At 39.6% G+C, this 24,640-nt stretch overlaps 1 protein-coding gene and 1 long non-coding RNA gene across 8 annotated transcripts in view; one reads left to right on the forward strand and one right to left on the reverse strand.

Moving 5' to 3' along the window:
* Positions 1 to 1,256: 1,256 nt before the first annotated feature.
* Positions 1,257 to 24,640, reverse strand: part of epha7 (eph receptor A7) — a 90,814-nt gene continuing 67,430 nt past the window's right edge. Inside the window, exons 7-17 of one of the 7 annotated variants that reach the window (XM_044376763.1) lie at positions 24,127 to 24,295; positions 21,802 to 21,946; positions 19,732 to 19,787; positions 16,908 to 17,021; positions 16,269 to 16,454; positions 15,822 to 15,883; positions 15,405 to 15,614; positions 14,392 to 14,607; positions 8,765 to 8,958; positions 7,971 to 8,126; positions 1,257 to 5,822 (exon numbers count right to left, since the gene is read on the reverse strand). In XM_044376763.1, the coding sequence (XP_044232698.1) occupies positions 5,708 to 5,822; positions 7,971 to 8,126; positions 8,765 to 8,958; positions 14,392 to 14,607; positions 15,405 to 15,614; positions 15,822 to 15,883; positions 16,269 to 16,454; positions 16,908 to 17,021; positions 19,732 to 19,787; positions 21,802 to 21,946; positions 24,127 to 24,295 (1,623 nt within the window). In that variant the 3' untranslated portion in view covers positions 1,257 to 5,707. Of the gene's footprint in view, positions 5,823 to 7,970; positions 8,127 to 8,764; positions 8,959 to 14,391; positions 14,608 to 15,404; positions 15,615 to 15,821; positions 15,884 to 16,268; positions 16,455 to 16,907; positions 17,034 to 19,731; positions 19,788 to 21,801; positions 21,947 to 24,126; positions 24,296 to 24,640 lie in introns of all 7 variants that reach the window. The other 6 variants (XM_044376762.1, XM_044376765.1, XM_044376766.1 and 3 more) reach the window with 6 other exon arrangements.
* The window catches only part of LOC122999665, a 76,746-nt gene continuing 55,463 nt past the window's right edge, over positions 3,358 to 24,640 (forward strand). Inside the window, exon 1 of the long non-coding RNA XR_006407801.1 lies at positions 3,358 to 3,425. This is a non-coding gene — a long non-coding RNA (uncharacterized LOC122999665). The remainder of the gene's footprint in view (positions 3,426 to 24,640) is intronic.

Below are 24,640 nucleotides of genomic sequence, written 5' to 3' on the forward strand. Positions count from 1 at the left end.
GTGTCATGTGCAAGGTCTTGGCAAGAAGGAAACATAGAGATGAATGAGGACAGAAACATCAACATCAATATTCCCAAAGAAGTCACCCTGTCTCACTTCACCATCAATGGAAATGTACAGTTGCACATGAATTATAATGCTAAGTAGACTCATCTTAAGAAGGCTACAGAGTTTACGTTGCTATGGACACAGTTCCAACAGTAGAATCTAACAGACTATTTTTTTAAGTGGAAGCAATAATAAAACCATTTTTGAATCAATGTTTTGTGTCAAATTATTGATTTCTTTAGTAAATAGCTGTGTAATAAGTAGGATAATGTACAATGAGCGGGTCATTATTGCAAAATGAAGTGATTCAGGTCCTGCATCACCCTGTCAGTGTTCATTTTGCAATAATGACCTTGCTTGTTTCTGAAATGTATGAGGCATGTCAGCATTAAGGGATCAGTAGCAGAACAGAGACAAGCCCACTACAAATCATCTCTATCATGTCTGATCTGCCTTTGTATCCTTCTCCATATAATTCAGATAGAAAAAAAACAATATATTATGTGAGACCTCCAGCACCCAGATCAAATGTAGATGTCTACTAGTCAATCGATAGAAAATTAATCAGCAACTAATTTGATAAACAAATAATCATTTTAGTTATTTTTCAAGCAGAAATACCAAAGATTTGATGCTTCTAGTTTCAAAAATATGATAATCTTTTTTGTCTCCTTGTCTTAACATCATAGTAAACTGAATATCTTTCGGTTTTGGATTGTTAGTTGGCAAAACATCTGATGACATCACTTTTGCCTCAAGGTAATTGTGATAGGCATTTTTCACAGTTTACCAATGTTTTGTAGATCAAGAAAGTAATCTACAGATGAATGTATTTTGAAAATAATCATAATTTGAAGCCCTAGATTTATTAACCATTGGTGAAGAAATGGTTACACCTTAAAACACTTGCAAACAGTTTGCACGAATTCAAATAAAATGCTCATACTTGGTCTTGATTAACAGAAAATGTTCACAAAGTTTTGGTCAGCAAAGTAATTACTGACTAAAAAGAGACTAATATAGTATAATAATTTTTTTTTACTTAGACAAGACTAAAACGTCCAGAGTTTTTGTTGACTAAAAAAAGATTAAAAATAGGAAGGATAAATCATGTGCACATTTAATCTCAGGAATAACTCTAAATCCAAAAATAGCTGATAAAATCCAAGATATGAGAAATGATAAAAACAATGCAAAGGACACCCAAAACTTCTATAGAGATTGTATTATATTTCCAAAAATATATGTACAGTCTATTACAAAGATTACAAAGCAAAAAGAATTGTCTATGTAACAAGAAATTGTCTAATTAAATGATCTTACAGTTCTGCTGTTGGGGAAAATACTTTTGACCAGTGAATATTCTCAATACTTTCAGCACAGAAAAATAAATAATAAATTGACAATTTGTATTACTGTACAACAAACTAAAAGGCAAAAATAAAAACAAAGTCAAAGTAAAGATGGAAATCCTATCAGCCGTCTTTGGTCCTAAATGAAAAATTATGTACAACTGAAATCTTGTGGGTGACAATAATTCATCTGCGAGATAGAAAAATATAGTGCATTTTCAATGTATTCAGAGCTCTCTACTGAGTAATATGTGTAAAAAACAATATAAATAAAATGTACAAGTTTTACAATTAGAACATATACAAAGATTCCCTCAAATCTCGGCTCTTTCTGACACAATCAACACTGCTGCACTCTTTGGAATTATCCACCACCTCGCCAAAGTGGTGAAACAAATTTCCAACTGCTGAACCACAAGATTTGAAAAATAACTTCATACTCTATCTGCTAGTCCTGATTCCAGCCTTCTACATCGTGCAGGTTTTTGTTTTTTGTCTTTTTACATTTTTTTTTATTCTTTTTGTGTTTTTGCTGAAATAGAGCCACAACAAAACTTTTTTTTTTGTCCAGAGCTGAGCAACCTGAAGTTCAAAATGGGTGTGAAATAAGCTGAAACAGACGGTAAAGTGACTTCTGTTGGTGAAGGTTACAAGTGATTTGGACGTTGAATCGATTGTATCCTGGCCTTAATCTCAATTTGGCTCAAACTGCTGTTTCCCCAGCACAGGAAAAAAAGGACATAGGCATTCTACCTCAGGGTCTGAGGGGCCTCCAGGGGCCCACCTTTTAAAATCAGAGCAGGGTGTTGGGAGGAGGAGGAGAGAGAGTGCTGCCTGTGAACTGGGGAGTTTTGTGCTGACTGAATGACTTTATGCCTGTATTCAATTCAAAGGTCTGGCAAAGGTCCAATTGCTGAGCTTTGCTGTATGGATAAAGGGAGGTGGGGTGGGGTGGTGGTGGGTGGGGGACACAGGGGCTCAGAGCTGGTCAGGGCTAATTCCTGGTGTCTCCTTACAAAGGTGAGTCCCACAGTGAAAATGGATCTAAAGACACATCCACACTAAGCCAGCAGATTTTGAAAATGCGGTTTATGTGTAAAAAACAAGGTGTATCCACACATATCCGCTCGCATGAGATGGATTCATGGCATGGATGTGGTTAGCCTAGCTTAGCATAAAGACTGGAAGCTGAAAACAGCTAGTCTGGCTCTGTCAGAAGTTCAAAAACACATCAACCAACACCTCTGAAGCTCACTCAAAAGCTCACTTATAAAAGGATTTATCTCATCAAAACACTGTTCACTGTTTTAAGGGGAGTTAGGTGCTGGAACTATTTCTTTGCGAATGACAGCGGGGAGTTGTGACTTCAGCAGGAGGTTTGAAGTGCTGGGTGTACAGATGTTCACTGAGACATTTCCACAATATGTTACTCCAAATATATTTTCCAAATTTAAATACTCCCAAAACTATTACTTTTACAATCCAAATAGACATTCCTACGCAACTATACTGATGAAATGAAATAGATTTTTTTTTAGCAAAGTTAGTTCTGACCTCTCAAATGTGAATATTCGCTTATGTTCTTGGATTTACATGACACAAAACCGAATATATTTTGGTTTTAGAAGGTTGTTTAGACAAAGAAAAGCAATTTTAAGATGTACAATTTGAATTTGGAAAACTGTGACCAGCATTTTTCTGTATTTTCTAGCATTTTATAAGACAAACAATGGATTGAGAAAATACTCATCAGGTTAATCAATAATGAAATACATGCATGTATTGACAAGTGTGTATGAACATGTCCATCTGTGCAGCTGTGCATGTCTGCTGTCCACATCTGATTGTAGACATCTTCCCCTTTAGAGGCGACAGACGTTACTGCCACACAGCCCTCGACAGTGTCTAGACAGGCTTAAGTCTTCCTTGTTTTCCTTGCCTTTCAGGTTTATCCACCCTGGAGACCGTTTTCAAAAGGCTTCACAACAGCTCAGTGTGGACAGAGGGCCAGAACGGAGAGAAAAGGTGAGTTTTCAGATGTATCTGGCTTATTGTGGACACAACATAAGACACAATGGACAGACTGAAGAAAGCTGCTAATGGTTTAACTGCTTGTCACTGAGCTTGCAGTTCATTTCTAAAGGTGGTTATGCTTCATCTTTAAATCTGAGATGAAAAAAGCTGAAGTAAATGAATGTTGCTTTGACAATATACTGTAGATTTATCTCCTAGGTTACAGCAGCAGTAAAAGAAGTTCTAATGGTTTTCCCCTGTAAACACCACTCCTCTCTACACGACTGCTGAATCACTACACTTTCTTATCAAAGAGTACCGTGCTGAAAACATACTCAACATAGAAACCTTTTCTTTTTTTGCATTGGAAGTGGAGACAGATGGCACCAAATAGGTTGATTGGCTTTTAGCACATCTTCTGCAAAGCCCCCTCGTCTCTGTTCTCCATACAAAGCCGTATGGAAGAAAAGAGGAGCAATCTTAAGAGACACTTTAATGCATGTTCTGTCACATCTTCGCCTGTGAAGGATGAGCGGCGGAGAAGCATGAATAAACAAGGGAGCTGCATTGCTGCCTACAGAGCCGGGAGGTGGGATTTAACAGCATGGTCCCCATCTGACTCTGGCCCGATTGTTTGGTCCTGCATTTTCATACCCAAACCCTGAAGGGGGTTCTTTGATTTCTGGGTGGTGTCAGGAAATGATGTCAGCATGGCTAATTGGCACCTACCTAGTGTTTCGAATGGTGCTTCTTTTATCTCTGCAGCCACTCACTCAAATGATGATTTCATCTGATGACTTGGCACGGCAGTTTTCCGAGCAAATTCCAAAGCATTTTCTTTAGGTCAAACAGGTATATTCCTTTACTTTCTGGCAGTGACTGAATCTTTCCAAAGGGTTCGTCTCAGCACAGCACACACAAACACCTAGCACCTTATAAATCTCAGGTGAGGACCATTTCTACCTGGTAATTATTGCTCTGTTTAGTCCATCTCTTCTTCGCTGACTGTGTCACTCGTGGCATTAAACCGTGGCCTTGCACTTGATTTCACCTGTTCAAGTTCTAGATAAAAAGACATCACACTAAAAGGAAAACAAAAATAAAAGATAGGGAGCTTGTCCCAGTCGCCCATCCTCAAAATGAACCGCAGAGAGTATTGCCATTCAAGTGCCTAAAATAGTGGCAATACTTAGTCGAACACATTTTAAGGCAGTAATACGTCTAGAGCTTCCACCTTTCACCTTTTAAAAATTGTATTTGCAGCTGAACAATGCACCAAAAAAAAAACAAAAAAAACCAACACTGTGTGCAACATTTTAGGCAAAGTGATGGCAAAACAATTTGCGGCGGCTTCAATACAATCTTTCAACAGTGCTGACACATTCTACTCAGTAACCAAATAACTGTTCTGAAACTCAAACGTTTCCTGTAGTGAACACTAAGACAAAGGATATTGCTACTCTGATACAAAAGACTGGTGATTTGAAGAACAATTCTCCTCCTGCGTCTCCTCAGTGTTGCACTCTTTCAAAAAAATTCTTAATAAAAAGTAGGAAAGGTTGAAACCAAGTCAAAAACCCACTCTGGTAAGCATGTGAGAATACCATTTTCACTTCAACAGCACATGAAGGAAAATACGAGTCACTGCAAACAGTTCAAACAGTCCGGCGTGTCTCAGCACAAAAAGTACCTTTGAATCTGTACTGAGTTCCTTCTGTGTTTGGATAAAGGAGAGTTTACCCTGTTGTTGAGTCCAAATAGAAGGAAAAAAGAACACTTGTATGTGCCACAACATGTGACTGTGGCAGACATACATAAAAAAATTGACAAATTAGAAAAGAAACAAGAGAAGTGACCGAAAAACACTGCAAGTAGACAATTAGTTTTTTGTTCTTTTTAAAGAAAATCCATAGCTATGGTGTGCACTTAAATCATTCATTAAGAACATAAATTCCTTTCCAGTGCGCCATTTGATATGTGGTTGAGTTCGTAAGCGCTTCTAAAAAAGGAGAAGAAAAAAACAAAACAAAACAAGTAAGTCGTCTCGTCCAGGTAGTTTCTTTTTTTTTTGTTGTTTTTTGCCCTTTTCCTCTCTTTAGTGCCCTTTGAAGAGGCAGACCACAATCCTTCACTGAGGAACAAAGGAATGATTTCACTCCAGACACAGCCGGAAGAGTCAGACATAACAGATGTCCGTTTACTTTGACGAATATCCCAGGTTCTGTCCCAGGCGCTGCTCCAGATAAGTTCTGTTTTTGTTTTTCGCCCTGTCCGTGGTGGCCCGTCGCAGTCCATCACACCTGAACACCCGTGCCATGAAGATGCAGCATCTGGGCTCTCATAGTCTGTATGCTGCTCATGATCTTTTTCTGATGTCCCACCAGCGTGATCCCCAAGCTCATCACGTCCCTGCAAGACAGGACAACACATCAATCAACACACCGGACCACAGTATGGGGCAAAACAAGTGAGATTTACAGCCTCAGGTTTTTCATTATCGTGAGTGAGGGGTAGAAAAAGACATCCAAACACAGCGATCTTGTTTGTGAATCTCGATAATAAATTTCATATGGTCAATTTCAAGGATGATGTAGCAAAAAAAGTATGATCTAAAGTTTCCTTTTTATTGGTAAGTATGTTTGGAAAGTTTATTTGAACTCTGAGCATTTTATGGGGATGTGGAGATGGATGTTGACATCTGATGGTCATTGGAAGTTTAGCGTAACAACTTTAGGGCAAACCACAGTCTGGGCCGATGCTCGTATTCAGCTGCTCTCAACTAGTAAGAATGCAATAAACAGCAAAGAGTTCACACAAGTTCATGAACATTCAGATGGAAACTCAAAACATGATAATGTTTGATATGGAATTATTGGAGACACCATAAATTATGAGTTTTTTCACAGATTCTGTCGTTACATTTTTTAAAACCCCACACACAACATTAAAATATGAGTCCGAGTCAACCACAGAGTATTTATCCCACAAGATTTTGATTGAAGAAGTTTTCTGTGCTAAAATGGCTCAACATAATACAATTCTTATGTCATACTCACTACTCTGCTGGTGAGTTTCACCTTTTAACAGACAAACTGTTCTCAATTAATTCCTTTTCTACTTTGTTGATTTTTTAATGCCAATAACTAAACTCAATATTCCTGCGGATGTTTCACATAGAGAGCCAAACAGGAAAAGGAGATATTGTGCCCTTTGATCCACTGGAGAGCCTTTGTGTAGAAAATGCTAACAGTAGCTTAACACTGAATAAAACAAAACTAGATCAAAACCTAGTATATGTCAGGACTGTTATAAATGCAGTTGCAAGAACAATACTTTCCACTCATATCTTGGGATGTTTGATTTGAAAGAACTTATTTTAATTTTAATTATAACTACTCTAATTATCTGTTACCTCCCCCTGCTCTTTCATCTGTTTCTGTCTACAGATGTCTGTAAACATATGGTCTCATCCATGTGTTTACCTAGGATTAACATGCTAGGCTATCAGTCTGTCAGTTGTGTGATTTATATCTGCGCTGTGATGTCTTTCAGAGCACACAAACACAGTAAATGCTGCTAAACCCGAAACACCACAGCTACACTGTATTTTTATACAGTTTATGGGCTACCCACAGCATTGCACGGCTATGCTAATGATGCTAGCCAAGGTAACTAGCTGCTAGCCACCGTGCGGGCTGGTAAAATGGATCTGTCACGTCTCTTTATATCCGCAGGTTGTTGCTCCTGTCAGTGTCGGAGTCTCCGCGTCAGATGCTTCGGTCAGTACATGTGTGTATTTAAAACTTATCGCAGGGCTGCGCTCCACTGTAAATGCCCCCTGAGGACGTAATAAAATCTGTTCATGCTGATTTATTTTGAAAGAGCAACAGCCAATGAGGAAACTCCAACACTCGTCCAACCGACCAATGGTGTAACTTCATCACTCAGTGAGCGGGACATTTGGGGATATTCGGAGCTGGTCCAGCCAAAAACGGGAAAGTAGAAGCGATTAGAAATAAGTGAATGTAAAAGAGTATTTCTATTATAATGATAGATTCAGATCAGCAGAGTGATGAGTATGACATGACTATGTTGCCTTACTGATGGAATTAGTGCTGTGGAAATGTACATTATACTGAATTTATCAAGACAACAGGTAAACATGGTGGACGTTTGCATCAACAGCGAATTAAAACAAGTGGATCAATAACAAGGGAGGCATCTCACAAAAATATGATGTATATAATGTAAGTATAGTAATAAAACAGGAAAGATCAGAAATATAGGCATGTCTCTGATATAAGACTGTTTTAAATAAAGGTCTTGTTCTCCCTGCAAATGAGGTAAATAAAGGCCAAGGCTACTATTTCAAAATTGAGTTACAGAAACTTGTAAACCTCATGGGATGGCAGTATATCAAAACTCTACCTGAATTAAAAATGCACCAAAGTTGATGTTGAAGAAAGGGAAGTGTAGGTGAGATCCTAGTCTAAACATGGCTGGTTTTAATGTCTTCTACTGATGCTTAACCCCTTGAGGGCTTCAAAAACTACTTACTCGATTGACATTCTGGCCACAGATTCCAAGGAACTGTAGCCAGCTGCTGTGAAGTTGTCTCTGTATCGCTCCATCTTGATGGCTTCCAGCCACTCTCCCACTGAGCGGAAAGCAGTGAAGTCTGGTGTGCTCTGATCTAACAGTGGACTAATTGGTCTGCAGGATGAGCACAGAAAGATGTTTATGTCTTATGTGAAAAGGAAACGTTCTGCTGAAAACAAAATCAAGCAGGAGACGAGACAAAGCGACAACCAAAGGCATCCAGCGGTGCAGTAAATTGCGTGAGGGGAAAAAACTAGCTGATTGGAGGCTTCAATCAATATGAAATTCACAAACAGATGCAGCATGTCAGCTTTCTGCTTCTGAAAAATATTTTTGTCAATATCTTTTCAATCTGAATACATTTGCCTCCATATAGTCCCTATATAATAAAGTGCTTTTTAACCAGTTGTAACCTCTGGATCTCAGTCTCACCCTGGGATAGTATGTTCTGACTGCAAATAGAATTCATTTGATAAACGTCAGAGTGAGGTCTGGAGTTCCCACTGCACTTTAAAGTACCAGGAACTCATTATAGAGATTGATTTAAAAGCCCCGCTATTGACCATAAAGCCATGGAAGCTGCTTTGGGGTATCGATCCCCCGGGATTTATCTTTCATCTGTGAACTACAGAGGCTAAATCATCCTCTGGACACTTTGGATCATCCACTAATGTGCTAAAATAAAAGTAAAACTTCTTTATTGTATGACACCACATTTTAAAATGATTAATTGGGGGTTTTATATTCCTCACCTCGTACATGTTCCCACTGGCGTTTTCAATGTGTTGGGATTGCGGATCATCTTATCAAGGATGCCGACTATCTGATCAAATTTGGGACGTTCGGCCCTGTCTTTCTGCCAGCAGTCCAACATTAGCTGATGCAAGCCTGGAGGACAGTCCATAGGGGCCGGAAGACGGTAGCCCTCCTCTATGGCCTTAATGACCTGGAGAATATAAAACACATTGAGTCGTTAGTTTCAGACTTCAGTATCAACCTAACCCTAACAACGACTATAACCATAATCTTTTAGTATTAACCTTTAGCGTAAACCTAATTCTAACCTTTAAGTATCAGCCTTCAGAGTCACATTAACCCTAAACCACAACTCCTAACTCTTTAGTAGTATCCTTTATTATTACCCCTAACCATTTAGTATAACAGTTCACCCACATAGCCAGGGGTGTGTCTGGATGTGCCTGTGGCATCTACATCTCAAACTGGCACACGCAGCATAATCATAGCATCTCGTGCCACAGGCTGTGACAGGCTGTGGTACTCAAGTGATTACTGTGATGTGACACAGCTGACGCTGCTGTGTCACAGCGTTGCACTTGATGAGTTTTTTTTTTTTGGCAGTAGTCAAAATGGACTTCAGAAATTGGTTTTTCAAAAAAGAAAAAAATACCAGCACAGGAGCAGGAGAGCAGGTAAGTTAAGACTTCAGAGCGGGAGGAAGGCAGCTGGCGCCATCTTGGTTGTTTTAATGAGTAACATTACAACAGAGGAGAACTCGCTGGGACAAATTTCTTCAAGGTTCTCGACTTCTGTCCCGAAAACATTTTTCCAAACATGAACTGTTTACTTCAGGCACACATTACTCTTCTGATAACAAGCTGCACAGTTGAGCGCCTGTTTTCCACTGCTAACAAACTGTTATCAAAGCAAGCAACAGGGCCAACATGTTCACAGGCTGACTGAACAGTTTATCTAGTCTTCCATTTGAAAAGGAGTTGACAGACACTTTGGATTATGATGAAATTATTGAATTGTTCCAGACCAAGCCCCGCCTTCTTGCACTGTGATGCTGTGTGTATGTAGCTAACATTGCTCCTACACTTTGCTGACCCGTGTGAGTCATATGAATGTGCTTCTTGTATATATTGTGCTAATTGATGCTAGCAGTAATAACGTTTTAATGAGATCTTAAAATAAAAGTAAAAAACTGTTATGGTTGATCCCACAGGCTCACCTAAATTAATATTTCTGGATACGCTACCGTCACGGTTAGAGTAAGTTTGAGGAAGAAAAGTTTCTTCCTGAACCGTAAGTGTCACAATAACTCTAATTCTTACTGACAAAGTGAATAATGTTCTACTCTTCACGACCCTTTCATCTTTTAATCACCAACTTTGTAAACAGTGTCGGAGCTTAATCATTTCATGGTTACCTGCAGCAGATGTCGTGCATCAAGGACTTTCGGGCCTAACCAGACTTGATAGCTGTGTGCCAGTTTTGTTACAGTAAATGGGAACACGAGGACTCAAAGCAGAGTGATTCAAAGCAGCCGATGAGCTTTGAGCACTAATTGTGAAGCGACAGGTTTCTCATTATACCCCATTCCATCACACCAATATGCCACTCAAGATATGCAGTATTTCATGTCTAACAACTTTTTCTATAGAAATGAAGCTTCTCTTTGCCCTTGCTAGAGCATTGATAATCTCCAGTTCTATCTGGGAAGCCTTTCTGCACAAAGATACAGTTTTAAAGGGGCACTCCACTGATTTTCCTTGTCCAAATCAATTTATTTGTCCTGGGGGGGAACTACTCAGCCTGTGAAATCAGCTCTGGAGGAACTTTGTCTGAGAAAGGGTTATCCCAGCTTGGGCTTAGAAACTATAAATCAATTAAAGAAAACCTGCAATTCAAACTGTAGTTGTGGGTGTTTACCAGGTTGGGAGGATCTAACCAAAGAGTTGCATCAAGTTGCATCATGGGATGTGTAGGATCCAGTATCTTTGGAGGAGCTTGCTGTATATAAGTGACTAAAAGTCAGGATATCTGAAACTCTGAACCTTCCTCCAATGTTATGAAAGCGCAGTATTGTTTGAGTTATGTTATGCCAACATTTAACTCACCAGTTTGATTGCTAAGACCTAGAGGCACAATGACAAATGGTGGCTTAACAGTCCAAAAGGGTCCAAAAGGCAGTCAAACATTCAGACAAGTTCTAAACAAATCCCTAATGATAAAAACCACTTATATAAAAGTGAGTATTAATGTAAATTGGCTCAACTGTCAGCTTTTAAAGAAGAGAATGATGACTTGTGCTCTTGTAAAGCTGTGTCTAACATAGTCACCACTTCCCTACATCAGCACAAAGTGTTATCACAAATCAAAATTAATGAGATTCAGTGTATAATGAGTGAATAAACCTTCTTGGATGGTCATGCTAAAAAGGTTGAATAATTTATTCAGCTCCAGACACATTACCAAAATCAGACCTTCATTTCCTGATCCTAAAAAAAAGGTTACACATGCTTTTATTTTGTCTCGGCTTGATTATCGCAGCTCTCCTCTCGCTGGGCTCCTGCCTTCAGTAAGTGCTACACGCTGCAGCTATGCTTTTAACCAACTTCTGAGGAGATGGGATCATATTACACCCATCCTTATCCCTCTTTACTGGCTGAGTGTGAGTTTTAGAATTGATTTCAAGATTTCACTGATAACCCTTCACGCGCGACAGGGCCGGGCTTCTCTTTACATGTTGTTTCTTATGTGCCGCAGTGTAGACTTGTTTCCTTGAGATTCATTTCCAGCAATGTTCATATGTCTAAACAAAAGGGCTATATTTATACAGCTCTGATGAATAATAGAATAGATCTTTCCACAGAGCCTTTAAATCTAATCTATTGTCACTCTGCATCATGCATGCAGTTTAGCACAGAGTTCATTAAAAGTCAATGCCGTGAGAGCAGTAGGTGCAGCGGGCACTTTGGTTTGAACCTCTGACTCCTCTTCCTTTATTGTGTGGATAAGGAGCTTTGTATGTTTCTGCATATATTCATCAGCTATTCCTGTCAGAAACGCTCAGACAAGAATGAGTCATGGAGGGAAAAGGTGTCAAAACACTGAAACTGTTGGGAAAAATGCAAATAATGTTCTTCCTGCATCCCCGGAGGATGTTTGCTGAAGTCTTGACAAAGCGCAAAAAAATTCTGACATTGATGTCTGTCAAGTAGTGGAATGTCAGAACACCACATACGCCACTTAAATGCCCAGCCGTCTTGTTTAGCATTTCTAACATCTGATTGTTCAATCAACTGGCCTCTGCTTAAGAGCGCCAGAGAATCTTAATCATGTTTAGCCCTGATACTGTGGGTGCTAAACTCAGGGGGCCATATAGGAATCTTAAGGCCAGAACTCACTTGCCTTCCACCATCAATCAAAATGTGTCAAGTGTCTGACAATAAGGAACAGCTTCAAGTGGTCTGGCACAGTTGGACTCCCTCGGTTGGAGTTGGCAAGAAAGCAGGCAACAGCACTCAGAGAACTGCGGGTGAGTCAGTCATTATAGTAATTTGTGACATTTGTAAAAAAGAGGTGTGGGACTTAAAAAAAACAAATATGTTCTTTGAGGAAGAAAAGTATGGGCAATATCAGGAGTCAACTCTTACAATTTACTTGACAGTATGGCAAAAACCATAATCCTGATTATGCATCATGATTACCCAATTGAGTTTTAGACATCTAATTTGTCCTATCCATTCTCTGATTAGATTTCAGCACCAAACAGAGCCAACAAGTCTCCAAACATCCTTTCCAGCTCAAGTGTGTTTCAAAACATGAGCAAGGTGAGAGTATTTTCTGGAAATTCACTGCACTGTGTGTAGTTTTGACTTTGTTTCAGTTATTCAGAGCTGTATTTCTACAAGTGGCTAAAGCGAGAAAGGTCTCTGGAGCTACAGAGCTGTTTTGCAGTTCACTCATGTGTGACTGTATTAATTATTATTATCTATTACTTTGTGATACAGCTTTAACCTAAAGAGAAGGGACACTAGCTTTAGAAACATTACATATTCAGTTTTTTTCCCTCATGTATTCAACCTAAATCTTGTTCAAGTACTGTATTTCTATATTTGTTGTACGACTGACGCATCTTGCAAGAAGTGAGTCTTGAAGTATTGAAGTCTTCATATGTTTCATTTAAAGGGGTACTCCAGAGATTTAGTAATGGACTTCCATAAAGTTGGGGGCCTCGAAAAAGACACATTTCAAAAAGAATGGTGAAAACTGAAGAGTCAGAGGCTGAGATATCCTGATATTTGGACCATTTTTGGAACTTCTGGCACATTTGACTGTGTATTGATAACTGGGCCCAGCTCCAGAAATGCTGGATCCTACGTTTTCCATAATGCAACTTGATAGCATCCCTTCATTAGACCTTCCCCGCTTGGTAAATTCCCACCTCTCGCAAATTCTACCTGCAGTTTTTGACGCAGGTTTCCGTCTCCAAGCCAAGCTGACATAACCCTAATGAAATCACTCTGACATCATCAGTTATTTTCTCGTTTTACTTTCCTCCAGAAAGTGTTATTCAACTATTATCACAGGTTGAGTAAACTGATCTTGATGTGTGAAACGGTGAAGTGGAGTGACCCCTAACATCAGAGCTCATCTACACACATGTTTGGACTTGACTATGTCTAAAACAAAGCAATACGTGCAATGCAAACAGCACAAGAGTAATTTGCTGTGTAATTGGTCCAACCATAACTCATAAAGTTTTAAAGACATCTGAATCAAAAGCATTCTGCATGACAAGCGTTTTCCACTCCTGTTGTTTATATTATTAAAAAACATCAAATCCATGTTCTCAGGACTTCATTTTTATGCATATCCCATTTCAGGACTGTTTCTCCTTCACATGGATTCAAACTGCATGGTTATACAGCAGAAAGATGTCTTGAACTAATTAAGGCCAAGGTTACCGTCCCCACCGAGCTGTTCTCATGAAGCTTCTCAAAGAAGAACCACAAACTGGGATTTTTGTCTTTGATTTTCTCTGTTTTAGTGGGATGACTTCATTAGGGATAATTACTAAAGGGATGAAGCTGGGGAAAATCTTGCATTCTCATAATTCATAGCCCCTTTTAGATGGTAGTTACTGGGATAATTATTCTCCTGGATTGGAAGTAATGCATAACCTCCGCTGGACTAATACTCTTAATTCTTGTTTGTTATTTGTGAGCAATGAATCATTTATAGTTTTGAAACTAATCTAAAAAAATGTCAGTAAAAAGTTGGAAAATGTTCATTAGCAGTTCCCTGAACCCAATGCAGTGTAATCACATTACTTTTTTAGTTGTTTTGTTCCACTAAAACTCAAAGATATTGAATTTAGAACAATATAAAACAGATATAAGTTACTTGAACAATTAATTCACTATATCATACTATATCATGGCACATAGTCATGTGTGCCATGATAACAAATAACAAAGTCAATATGTGTAAATATCTATTACATCTCCAGTACAATGTTGAAATAATGTCTTTTAAATAGAGGTTTTAATAAGGAAGTCCCTAAACTGAAAGAGAAAAGTTCTGTATTATGTTTAGTAACTGAATGACTTTATATAAGGTAGTAACTCACATCTTGATTGGACATGTCCCAGTAAGGCCGTTCCCCATAGGACATGACCTCCCACATGACAATGCCATAACTCCACACATCACTTGCGGAGGTGAATTTACGATACTGGATGGCTTCTGGCGCGGTCCATCGGACGGGTATTTTGCCACCCTGTTCAGTGAAATGCAGGTCAGTGGCTGGAGTAAAGATCAAATTCATTACATCCTGCATCTTCCCCTAAAAAAATCAATTAGTGAGAGTTTTGCAATTACACACAGGGTCAGAACACACACACAAAAAAAACAACTTTGCCAAAAAACTTAAGCAGAGAGATTGCTACCACTTTCTAATGAGGCACTATTTACAAAGGTTTTACAAGCTGTGATTAAAGCTTTATTAATGCTTTATAGATTGGTTAACTCATTGAAGAGAACACATACATTTACTTGAAATATTGGCTTGATATCACTTATCATATTAGACTATTTATTCCATATTTCCCTGATAGTAATTGATTCCTATTGTCCATATATTATTGTCTCATTTTCTCAGTTATTGATGGTGTAATTGGCTTTTTTTCATGTGATTTTGCTCCTATTAATTTGATTGTTGCAGTCTGTCTTCTTATATAAAGACGTTGTTGTTTCATATTGTGAATTTGATACTTGACAAAGGTCAGAAACATTATATTTTTAATAAGCTCAGTGTTGACAGTGTGCAGGAATTCAATGCTTTCTGTTACTGTCTAACTAACTTTTTTTTAATGCACAAAGAATAACTAGATTTCACAACCTGGCAACCCCAAAGTAGCTTATAACTGATGTATAAAGCATTAGTAAATGATTTATTAATTAAGTACAACTTTATAAACTGTGCTTCATGAGAAAGTGCTTGTTTTGCATATTGAAAATGGTGCAGACTGCATGGGCGTGCACCTGTACTTCTGCTCTATTTTCATGCAGCTGCTGTGACTTGATTAGAGAATTCAGAACCAGAGCTCTGGGTAGAGAAGGCAAGTGCTTTAATTGACTCACAGTTGTTGTGTAGACAGCCTCGGGATCGTCGTCTATCACCCTTGACAGGCCGAAGTCAGACACTTTACATACGAGATTGCTGTTGACAAGGATGTTTCGCGCAGCCAGATCTCGATGGACGTATCCCATATCAGAGAGATATCTCATTCCTGCCGCTATGCCCCGCAGCATCCCGACCAACTGGATGACTGTGAACTGACCATCGTGTTTCTGCGTGGCACAGAGAGAAACACAGGCGGGTCAGCCATCTTCACTGACCATGAGGGAAATGTAGGTCACAGCACTGCAGCAGCTCTAGCACAAGATTTATGATATTTATGCGATGCACAGATCCTACTGCAGACTGCCTGCTCTCTGGGACTTTCCAGAAAAGGCAAAGATGCTTTAAGCCTCCTGCGCTTCGAAGGTGATACTCACCCTGAGGAAAGCATCTAATGAGCCGTTTTCCATGTACTCGATGACAATCATCACTGGCTTTCCTGGAGAAAAAAAGAAAGAAAAAAGAAAAAGACAGACAAAAGTAGATGATTAATTGATACCTACATTTTGTTTGGTTCCAGAACTCCCCACAATAAACAACTATGGTGAAGTGCTTCCAAGTTATTTTTAGTTTTCATTGGCTTTTAATTAAAAGTTACCATCTGCTCCTTTTATTAGAGTGTCTAAATGAGAAAATGTTAAACAGAGAGTGTGGTTAATTTAATCAGATATAATGTCACTCTAACTGTGCTGCTTTTACCTGCCGAAGCTTAACAAACTGTGATGAAAAGGATTTTTACAGGGATTCCTGAACTGTCTCACAACATCAGTGTAGAGTTCACGCTTTAGTAGTTCAGTTTCTGTGTCACCTTCATGTGTGATTACCTCTCGTCACGACTCCCTCCAGATGCACAACGTTGGGATGGTCGAACTGTCCCATGATGCTGGCCTCGCACAGGAAGTCCCTCCTCTGCTTCTCCGTGTAGCCCACTTTTAACGTCTTGATGGCGACCGACACGTCTCTCTTTCCGGGCAGTTTCAGCCGGCCGCTGCACACCTCCCCGAACTCTCCTGTGTGGTGTGAAAGCATTCATGAGTGAGGGTTAAAAAAAAAAAAAAAATGAAACACTTCACAATGACAAATTTATTAGTGTATTTTGAGACAAAGCAGCTGTGCTGTGGTGGATTACAAATTGGAGTGCAACATCTTGTTATACTCCAGGGAGTGTAACCGAGACCTATAATAAGACATGCTAGAGATGCATAGATACTGTCATTGACCGCCTCTGTAAAACCCATGTGGCAGCAATTTTTCAGCTGTTGGAATCTTTGCGCCTGCCTCTACGAGATGCAGCCCACACATTAATTGCAATGAACTTTTTCCCCTCTTCGCAATTGCACTATCAATATACAATGCATAAAGCTGTGTCCCTATTCAAGGTGTAAATATTTGGCTGTCAGTGTGATATATGAGAGCACAGAGTGACTAAACAGAAAGAGCTGAGAGACAGAGGATGGGCTCACCTGCTCCAATAACCCGCTCAATTTTAATGCAGGAGGCATCCAGCTCCTTGGCAAATTGATGGACAGCCCTGTTTGGGTCCTCGTAGGTTTCAGGGTCAATGTACGTTTTGGTGCCTGGAAATTTAACTGTAGAAAGGTAAGAGGATTACTGTTACGATTAAATATGCACACTGCACACCAGCGGGCGCTTGACAGGCAAACGATTACTAAGACCAGTAATTCAGAGGGAATTGCTGAACAGTCAGCGGCCGGTGTCAAAAGGGTTTTCACACAGGAAAATTCATCACAAAAGGGGAAACCAAGATTTGAGTAACCTGTGCGCGGTGCTTTTATGAGGCTGTCGGGTTACCTTTCACCTCCCTGAAGCTGAGACTACCTCATTGAAAAGAAGAGGCCGTGTTGGTTCATACACTTGTCATGCTCATCATTCTAGAGATAAAAATCTTTTTTCTTTTGTACCTCGTGCTTTTACATTTTCAGTTTGGTTTACTCTCTTAACAAGAGTCCTAAAAAGTGATTACTAGTGTGTGCTGACATGAGTTCATGTCTTTTGAATTCCACTATTTTTTCCAGAAAAATTACACAAGGTAGTTTGCAGTTTTACAAAAACTGTCCTTAGACAGAGGTCTGATTGATTCTATTGAGAACTGATTGCTTCTTATTGTAGATGTTCAAATTTTTCAATCTCAGTTGTTGAATCTAAATTTAATGAGTTCAATTGCAGCAACTTGATTTATTTCAGCTCCCAAAATGACTGAATTTGAACTTAAAAACAGGTTCTGATTATGGGACACTTGAACATTCTGTCTTAAATTGTGAATCCTAAGTAAAGAGAAAAAGACAAGATGAAAGTTAAAATCGAGATACTTGTCAAAGTAAATACATTCAGTAGAATTAAAATTCAAAGATTCAAATTTCTTTTGGCCTTTATTTGCTTCCGTAATTTTAACACCCTGGATTTTGCCTCTCTAGATACATGCAAGCTGCCGTTCCATCTGATGGTGGAAAGAAAACAACTGTACTGCCTCTACATGTTTGTCAGGTTCATAAATCATTTCATATTATCTGAAAAAGACACCAATTGAACCTCAGTCAAAGATAAGACAGTAAAGGTCTTTCTACAACAGATGCAAAAGAAATATTATATATCATGAATTTTCAATGATTTTGTTCGACTACTGTAACAGTGGAAAGCAACGTCAGCACAATGGTATAATGTATTATTTGGTGGGATTATATGATTTTTTTATACATGGTATAAAATATACATATGAATAGTATATCTATAGCATTATATATTGCATTCACATAATTTCCATCCTCGGCTTCTTTTAGGTGAGGAACCAAAACAAACTCCTGACTTCACCGTGTCCCTCTCTCTTCTCTCTTCTGAGAACAAACCTACAGCCTTGATTACAAATATCAGCGCCTCAGGCAAGAGTTTGGGGATTTTCTTAAAATTGGAGTCTGTGCAATTTCAAATAACAATGATACAGGAACAGTTCATGAATATCCATGAAGTGAGAGGGGAAGCAGTTTGTAGAAAATAAGGAAAACAAATAAGGTTTAAAAAAAAACAACAGCCAGGGATAGTGTAGGGAGTTACCGTTTCACACGGTGCTCCGAATTAACAGCAAATGACTGTATTATACACTATGAAGTTAACAGTCCACTCGTAGGGGCTATTACATGATGCGTTTTAAATTCCACTGATAACAATATAACTTGTCACCTTTTAAAATTTAATGAGATTGGATAAATACCAAAATAACACAAGTGAGTCCAGCTGGAGAGACACTTATTCTCTGTATGGAGGCAAAAGGCACGTTAGCCTCAATCCAACAGCGTCAATACAACAAATGCATTGTGCTCCGGTGAGGGGATGCCGGCAGCTGAGATTTCCCTCCACTTGCTCCCATAATTGCTTCGTCCATCCGAGATGTCAGCGGATCTGATAGGAGATGTCTTATCACGACTTCCTCACTGCTACATGGCAGACAAATTGGGTCTACTTGTTGAATTTGTGCGCTATCTAGCTTCTAGTTGCCCTGGCAGCCTCTTGTCATTTGATATTGCACAGCATATCACTCCATTAAGCCTGACACTAGCCTTGTTTGTGTTTTCTCCCGGTTATTATTTATTTTTTTTTTAAAAATTTTCCTTCAGCAGGTGGGACCTGTGAGCTGCAGAGGTGGATCTGTCAGATACTTAGCAGTAGCCAACTTGGGCTTACCGGCACAGCCTCTGCTTTAGCTGCACACTTTGTGACACCCCTGACCCTTTGTTTCCAAATCAGCGGTTTGCCTACAGTGCGGATCATTACAGCTCCACTCTGGGAAGCTGTCTGCAGCTGTATCTCCAGGGGCATCATTAGGGGGGGTAGTGTACTGAAAGAAGGCACCTAGAAGCAGCACCTACGACAAAGCAAACTGTTTGTACACCAGAAACTCTGTGTCGCTTGCTAAAACTGTCTGGCTTCTACGTTTTTTTTTTGAAAGAGCGCTACCTTCCTCACGGGTCAACCCTCTACTCCCTCCCTGACAGCTGTCACATTCATGCGTTTGTAGTTTCCTGACTTCTTCATCTCGACAGCCTCGGTCTAACCAATCAGTAGCAGATGTTGCCTGATTGTTCCCGGCTTTGACTCGAATCAAATGAACTGGGATAAAAAACGGTCATGCCTGTGGGTGCTAATGGGTTTTAAGGCAGCCTTCCTGTTCAGTGTGCGGTAATTGAGATGTCTGTGTAAGTGTGTGTGTGTGTGTGTACATATATATTTATACATGTGTGTGTGGGTTTTGAGCCGATGCAGGCAGGCACTCACACTGGAAGTAGAGCTCCTCGTCTCCCTCCTGATCCGCTTTGCTGTACCCGCAGTGCCTGAACGGGGGGAGAGAGAGAGGAAGAGAGTGGCAGAATCAACTGATTGTGTGGAGGAAAATAAATGCCCTAAATTACAAGAATTTTAATGCGGCAACTAATGCCGTGCATGACAAATCTCTTAAGAAACCCAGCTGAGCAGCACGAGCTGTGAACCCAACAGCCTAGCCTGGAGAAACTGCTGGAGTATCTAATCATGTAACATATCAAATAATACATGCACTGTAAAAGGACTGTTCAACATGTCTTGTAATATTAATTTGTAATATTAACGTGTTGAAGGTTCCCTCAAGCAGGTGAGTTGCTGCACAAGGTTGGTCTTTGAGTATAAACTGGAAAAAAAAAAAAAAGCGATGATGTGAGGAGGTGGAATTCCACAAGTGACGGACATGCACTCACTGTACATAACATTACACATGTGTAGCTCATAGTGCATGTACTTGAACCCCTTGAACCCCAGACTGGTGGTTTGGTCCTCACATACAGTAACTCAGAAATGCAATCATTTGTTCTCGGACAGATTTAAGAATCCACATGTATTGATCTCATGGCAGATATCTGTATATGGAGCTGCTCAGGAGAGTGTCAATGTTCTAGAAATGTAAGAATCATGTTGATGGAAGATTTTGAGCCTTAAAAAAATATTCATAATGCAAAATAAAAAAAGCACATTTTTTTAAAGGATGCCTTATAAAGTATTAAGACGGGATGTGCTCAGACTTCCCAAAGTAAAAATATTTATTTTCTGCATAGACGACGTTAGAGCTCATCAAGGCTTAGATGAACATGAAACTCTCACAGCTGAGTCATCAGCGCAAAAAAAAAAAAAATAAGCAACCGCATTAGAAAATAGCATATCTAGTCCTCTGATAAAATGTCAAAGATGCCTGAGTGCATGGAAATGTGAGTGGACTAGTTCTCCCAGGGAGCATTTCTGTTTGAAGCGTCCGATAACTGAGGTTCAAACTCTCTAGCATGAAGCAGAAACTAATGATTGCCTAAACAAGCTGGTGTAGAAAATATATATTTGTTTAGAAAAAAAAAATAGTTGAAATAATATAAACCTGTAGTAGCATTTAATTGACCATGATGTAGAGGAACATGTAGAATGTATAAACACAGTATCTTGAAAAAAAGGGGAATTTAGAGTGTGTTAAAAAATAAGCAGCATCTCGGCGTGTGGAACTTAATTTCAATTTGGGATGTTTGTGTTTTGGCGCTACAGCAATCGTTATGTTTTGAGTGATGTCAACAGGAAGTGCTGCTCCTGTGTCCTGTATCATAAAGTTGTACATTAGCTGCTGGCTGTTCTAGTTTTCACTGTAACCATGGATGTACAGATAATCAACCAGATTACTTTTAAAACTAAAGAAAATCTGATGATTGTAAAGCAAGATAAAGATATACATTTACATGATTTTCAAATGGATGTATGGATGCTTATCTTGGATCGGCCTGGCAGAATGTGTGTGTGACGTCTGTTCATTCTACTTCGTCTGAGCTATGACTCAGAAGGGATGATATTTTTAACGCAAATTGTGTGTACCATGGGAGGCAAATTCTAATGAAACCACCATGAACAGCGAGCTTTCATGAAGTGCCTTTCGTGCAGATGAAAAACACAGATGAAGTATGTGAGGGAATGGTAATAATGACAGTGGTCAGGGTGCTTTACGATGGTGAAAAAAAAAAGAAGAAGAAAAAAAAAGCAGTACTATGCTTCATCCTGCCCTTATGATTTTACACACTCACACACAGGAATGCAGAGCCAAAGCTTTCTCTGCTGTGGAGTACTTGTCTCATAATGGCTCTGCAGAAATAGCTTAAAAATTTTGTTGGGGGGGCTAGGAGAGGGATAAAAAAAAAAAAAGAAAATGATCACATCACAACCCATTAGCACAGCATGCAACACGAGATGATGGGTGCACGTGTGTGTGTGTGTGTGTGAGTGACGACTCCACAGACGTGGAGACCTGTGAGTGACAGAAAGGCTAATTGACAAGCGCAGACTCACAGGAGCGGAGAGTCAATGGGGCCCGCGAGAGCGTACCTTCTCCCAATGATGAAGCCGAACACCATGAACACCAGGATGATGGTCCCCGCTACGGCCACCACTGCTATGATGATGACGGGGTTCTGCTCGCTGGAGACAATCGCAGCTGATGAGAGGCACACACACACACACATACACACACACACACACACACACGGACAAGACATGCAAGAAAGACAGAAATGCTCAGTGTGAACTTCAGTACATCAAAGACCACAATCTGCAGGACATAATTGAGCCCAATGAGCGGTGTGGAGATTGATAACCCCCCCCCTCCTCTCCTTCCCCTCTGAGAGAGTGGAGGAGGGACGGTTCTATTTTTGAGCCGTCCTTATACACACGGCTCTACTGTTTCAGAAAGTGGGCTTAATAGTCCCAGACGGCGACGGCGATGCCCTTCATCTCAAACAAAAGACACATTCAGGTTGGATTGTTTCCCATTCTGAGTTCTCACAGAGCTCAGACTGTTTGCGTTGACAAACTGCCGATTGCTCCGAAGAATGGCTTGCCGTAGCATCCTATAAAGTCGACGCGAGTGGTGTATGAGGAGGGGTAGGGGGGGAAATTCATGCATTTTAAATCAAGTGGATCTGTGCTGAATAAATACTTGGAAAGAGAATGATTATTTTTTTTTGGGGTGGGGGGGCTGTGTGAGGCGGAGGGAGAACACAAGCCTTATCAGGGATGAAAAATGCGGCGACATTCGATCAGCTGTTCCTCATTGGGGATTGAATATGTAACCGATTGTCTATTTTGGGAGGAACTAAGAAGGCTCAACTGTCATATTACATATTTGCAGGTTTTCCTCTTGAGGCTGTCACAGAGGAGGCTGGTAGGTTCAAGGACACTTTGACTGGACTGCAAACTTCTAACCTTGGTACAGGATACACTCTGCATGCGGTATGAGTAATTAGAGTGTCCTTTTATGCAGAAATGTTGGTGGTAAAGTGGGTGGGGGGGTCCTAGTTGGGTGGGCAGGAGGAATGGTGGGGCTCTAAACTAAAGAGAAATGAATGGAAACAAATCAGATTTCAAAAAGATATCGAAAGAATGAACAAATATAAATAATAATACATATCAGGCACGGTGGTACGGAGGGTTTATAATGACTTTATCAAGATTTAATATAATTTTCTAATACTTAATAGATCTCATATAGATTTACTATAGTTTTACCCCCAAATTACCCCCCTTTTATGGAACACATGTCATGTTATTACTGAAACACATTCAAATATTCTACTAGAACAACACTAAAGACTTGGTCACCAGCAGCAGTTTTAACTCTGTTCATTGAAGCCTGAAAGTTGACATTTTTTCGGTCTATCCTCATGTGTTTCCACATTTACAATACATTATAATGCTAACATCATGATCCATAACACAAACACCTCGCAGCACCGTCCCTCACCTAAACTCACAGTAACACACTGTGACACTCGGGGCAAAGCTAACGCTAAGTGATTAGATTTAAATGAGTTTATCCTCATGACGCTACAGTAGCTTGTCCTTGCGCTTAGTGATTTTTCCCATGACGTTTCGCCAGCGTAAAAAGTCAAAGCAATTTGTGTTTGCTTTGCTTGAAAGCAAATAATTTCCCTGGGCTATTACTACAGTAGCTGGATACATTAACAGGTTGTGCATAAATTTGGAGTTTGAAAGCCTGTGTTCCAAAAAATGATGTGCTGATATATACCGCTGTGGTCAAACTAAAACTAAATAGCTTTTTGTAGGCTTTTAATTCAAAAGATGATCGGACAGATGCAACTTTGCAAGATATATATCAGCAGAGTTTAGAGCTACTCTGACCCTCAATGAAAAGCATAAGGAGACACATCAGATGTAAATCCTCCTTCACTGCACTGGTGAATCTTTCCTTAAATGAGCTTAGAATAATCCTCACATCTTCCTCTCATCCAGGGTCTATTTTACTACCATGGTCAACGGATAAACTGATAAGTGTATATCCACTACATGAGAGCTTTTACATTTTTTGGCACAAATTTGCCTTCAAATTTCCATTTAAATATGTTCTTTTTTGCAGGATTGGGATCATATATGCAAAATAAGCTAACAGCACTGATTGAATCTTTAAAAATGAATGAAAAACACTGATTTTGAGGACAGAAAGATGATTGTAAGTGATGAATATGAGACTAGGAAACAGTAAATCTAAACCACACATCATTACAAACATGACGTTCAGTAAAATATACTGTACATAAACACATAATGTGTAAGTAAAGCAGCAGTACTTTAGGAGGGTGTGTTGTTGCAGTACCCTACCTGTGGCCTCTTCCTTGGTGGTGATCTCTAATCTGGGGCCGTAGGTGCCGTATCCTGCCTCCGTGAAGGCCCTGATCTGGAACACGTACGCTGTGCTGGGCTTCAGGTTGCTCACGGTGGCTGAGGTGGACTTGGACCTCACTGTGGAGTAGATCCTGTCCTTCTGATCCTGTATAGGACATAAATTACTTCTTAGTCTACAGTGAAATTTTTCACCATTTCAGTGGAAACTGCTGTTTAAAAGTCTGGTTTATAATGGAGTCTTATTGAAGTGTTATACGTCTTTGCTTGTAAAACACTGCAGATTGACTTCAGAGGATGTAATTACCTGCACTTTGTAAATGGAATGAATATGATTTAACCATATTTCATCCAACTGGATACATAATATGCTGATTTGAGATGAAAACAAATGTATTAGTCATAGGGTATATATTTTACAGGATGTAGGCTAAATAGGGGCCAAGGCCTTTATTTATAGCAGATGCAAACAGAACTAGGTCTTTGAAACAAG

Source organism: Thunnus albacares, chromosome 16 (assembly GCF_914725855.1).
Source record: "Thunnus albacares chromosome 16, fThuAlb1.1, whole genome shotgun sequence".
In the NCBI taxonomy this organism is placed as follows: Eukaryota; Metazoa; Chordata; class Actinopteri; order Scombriformes; family Scombridae; genus Thunnus; species Thunnus albacares.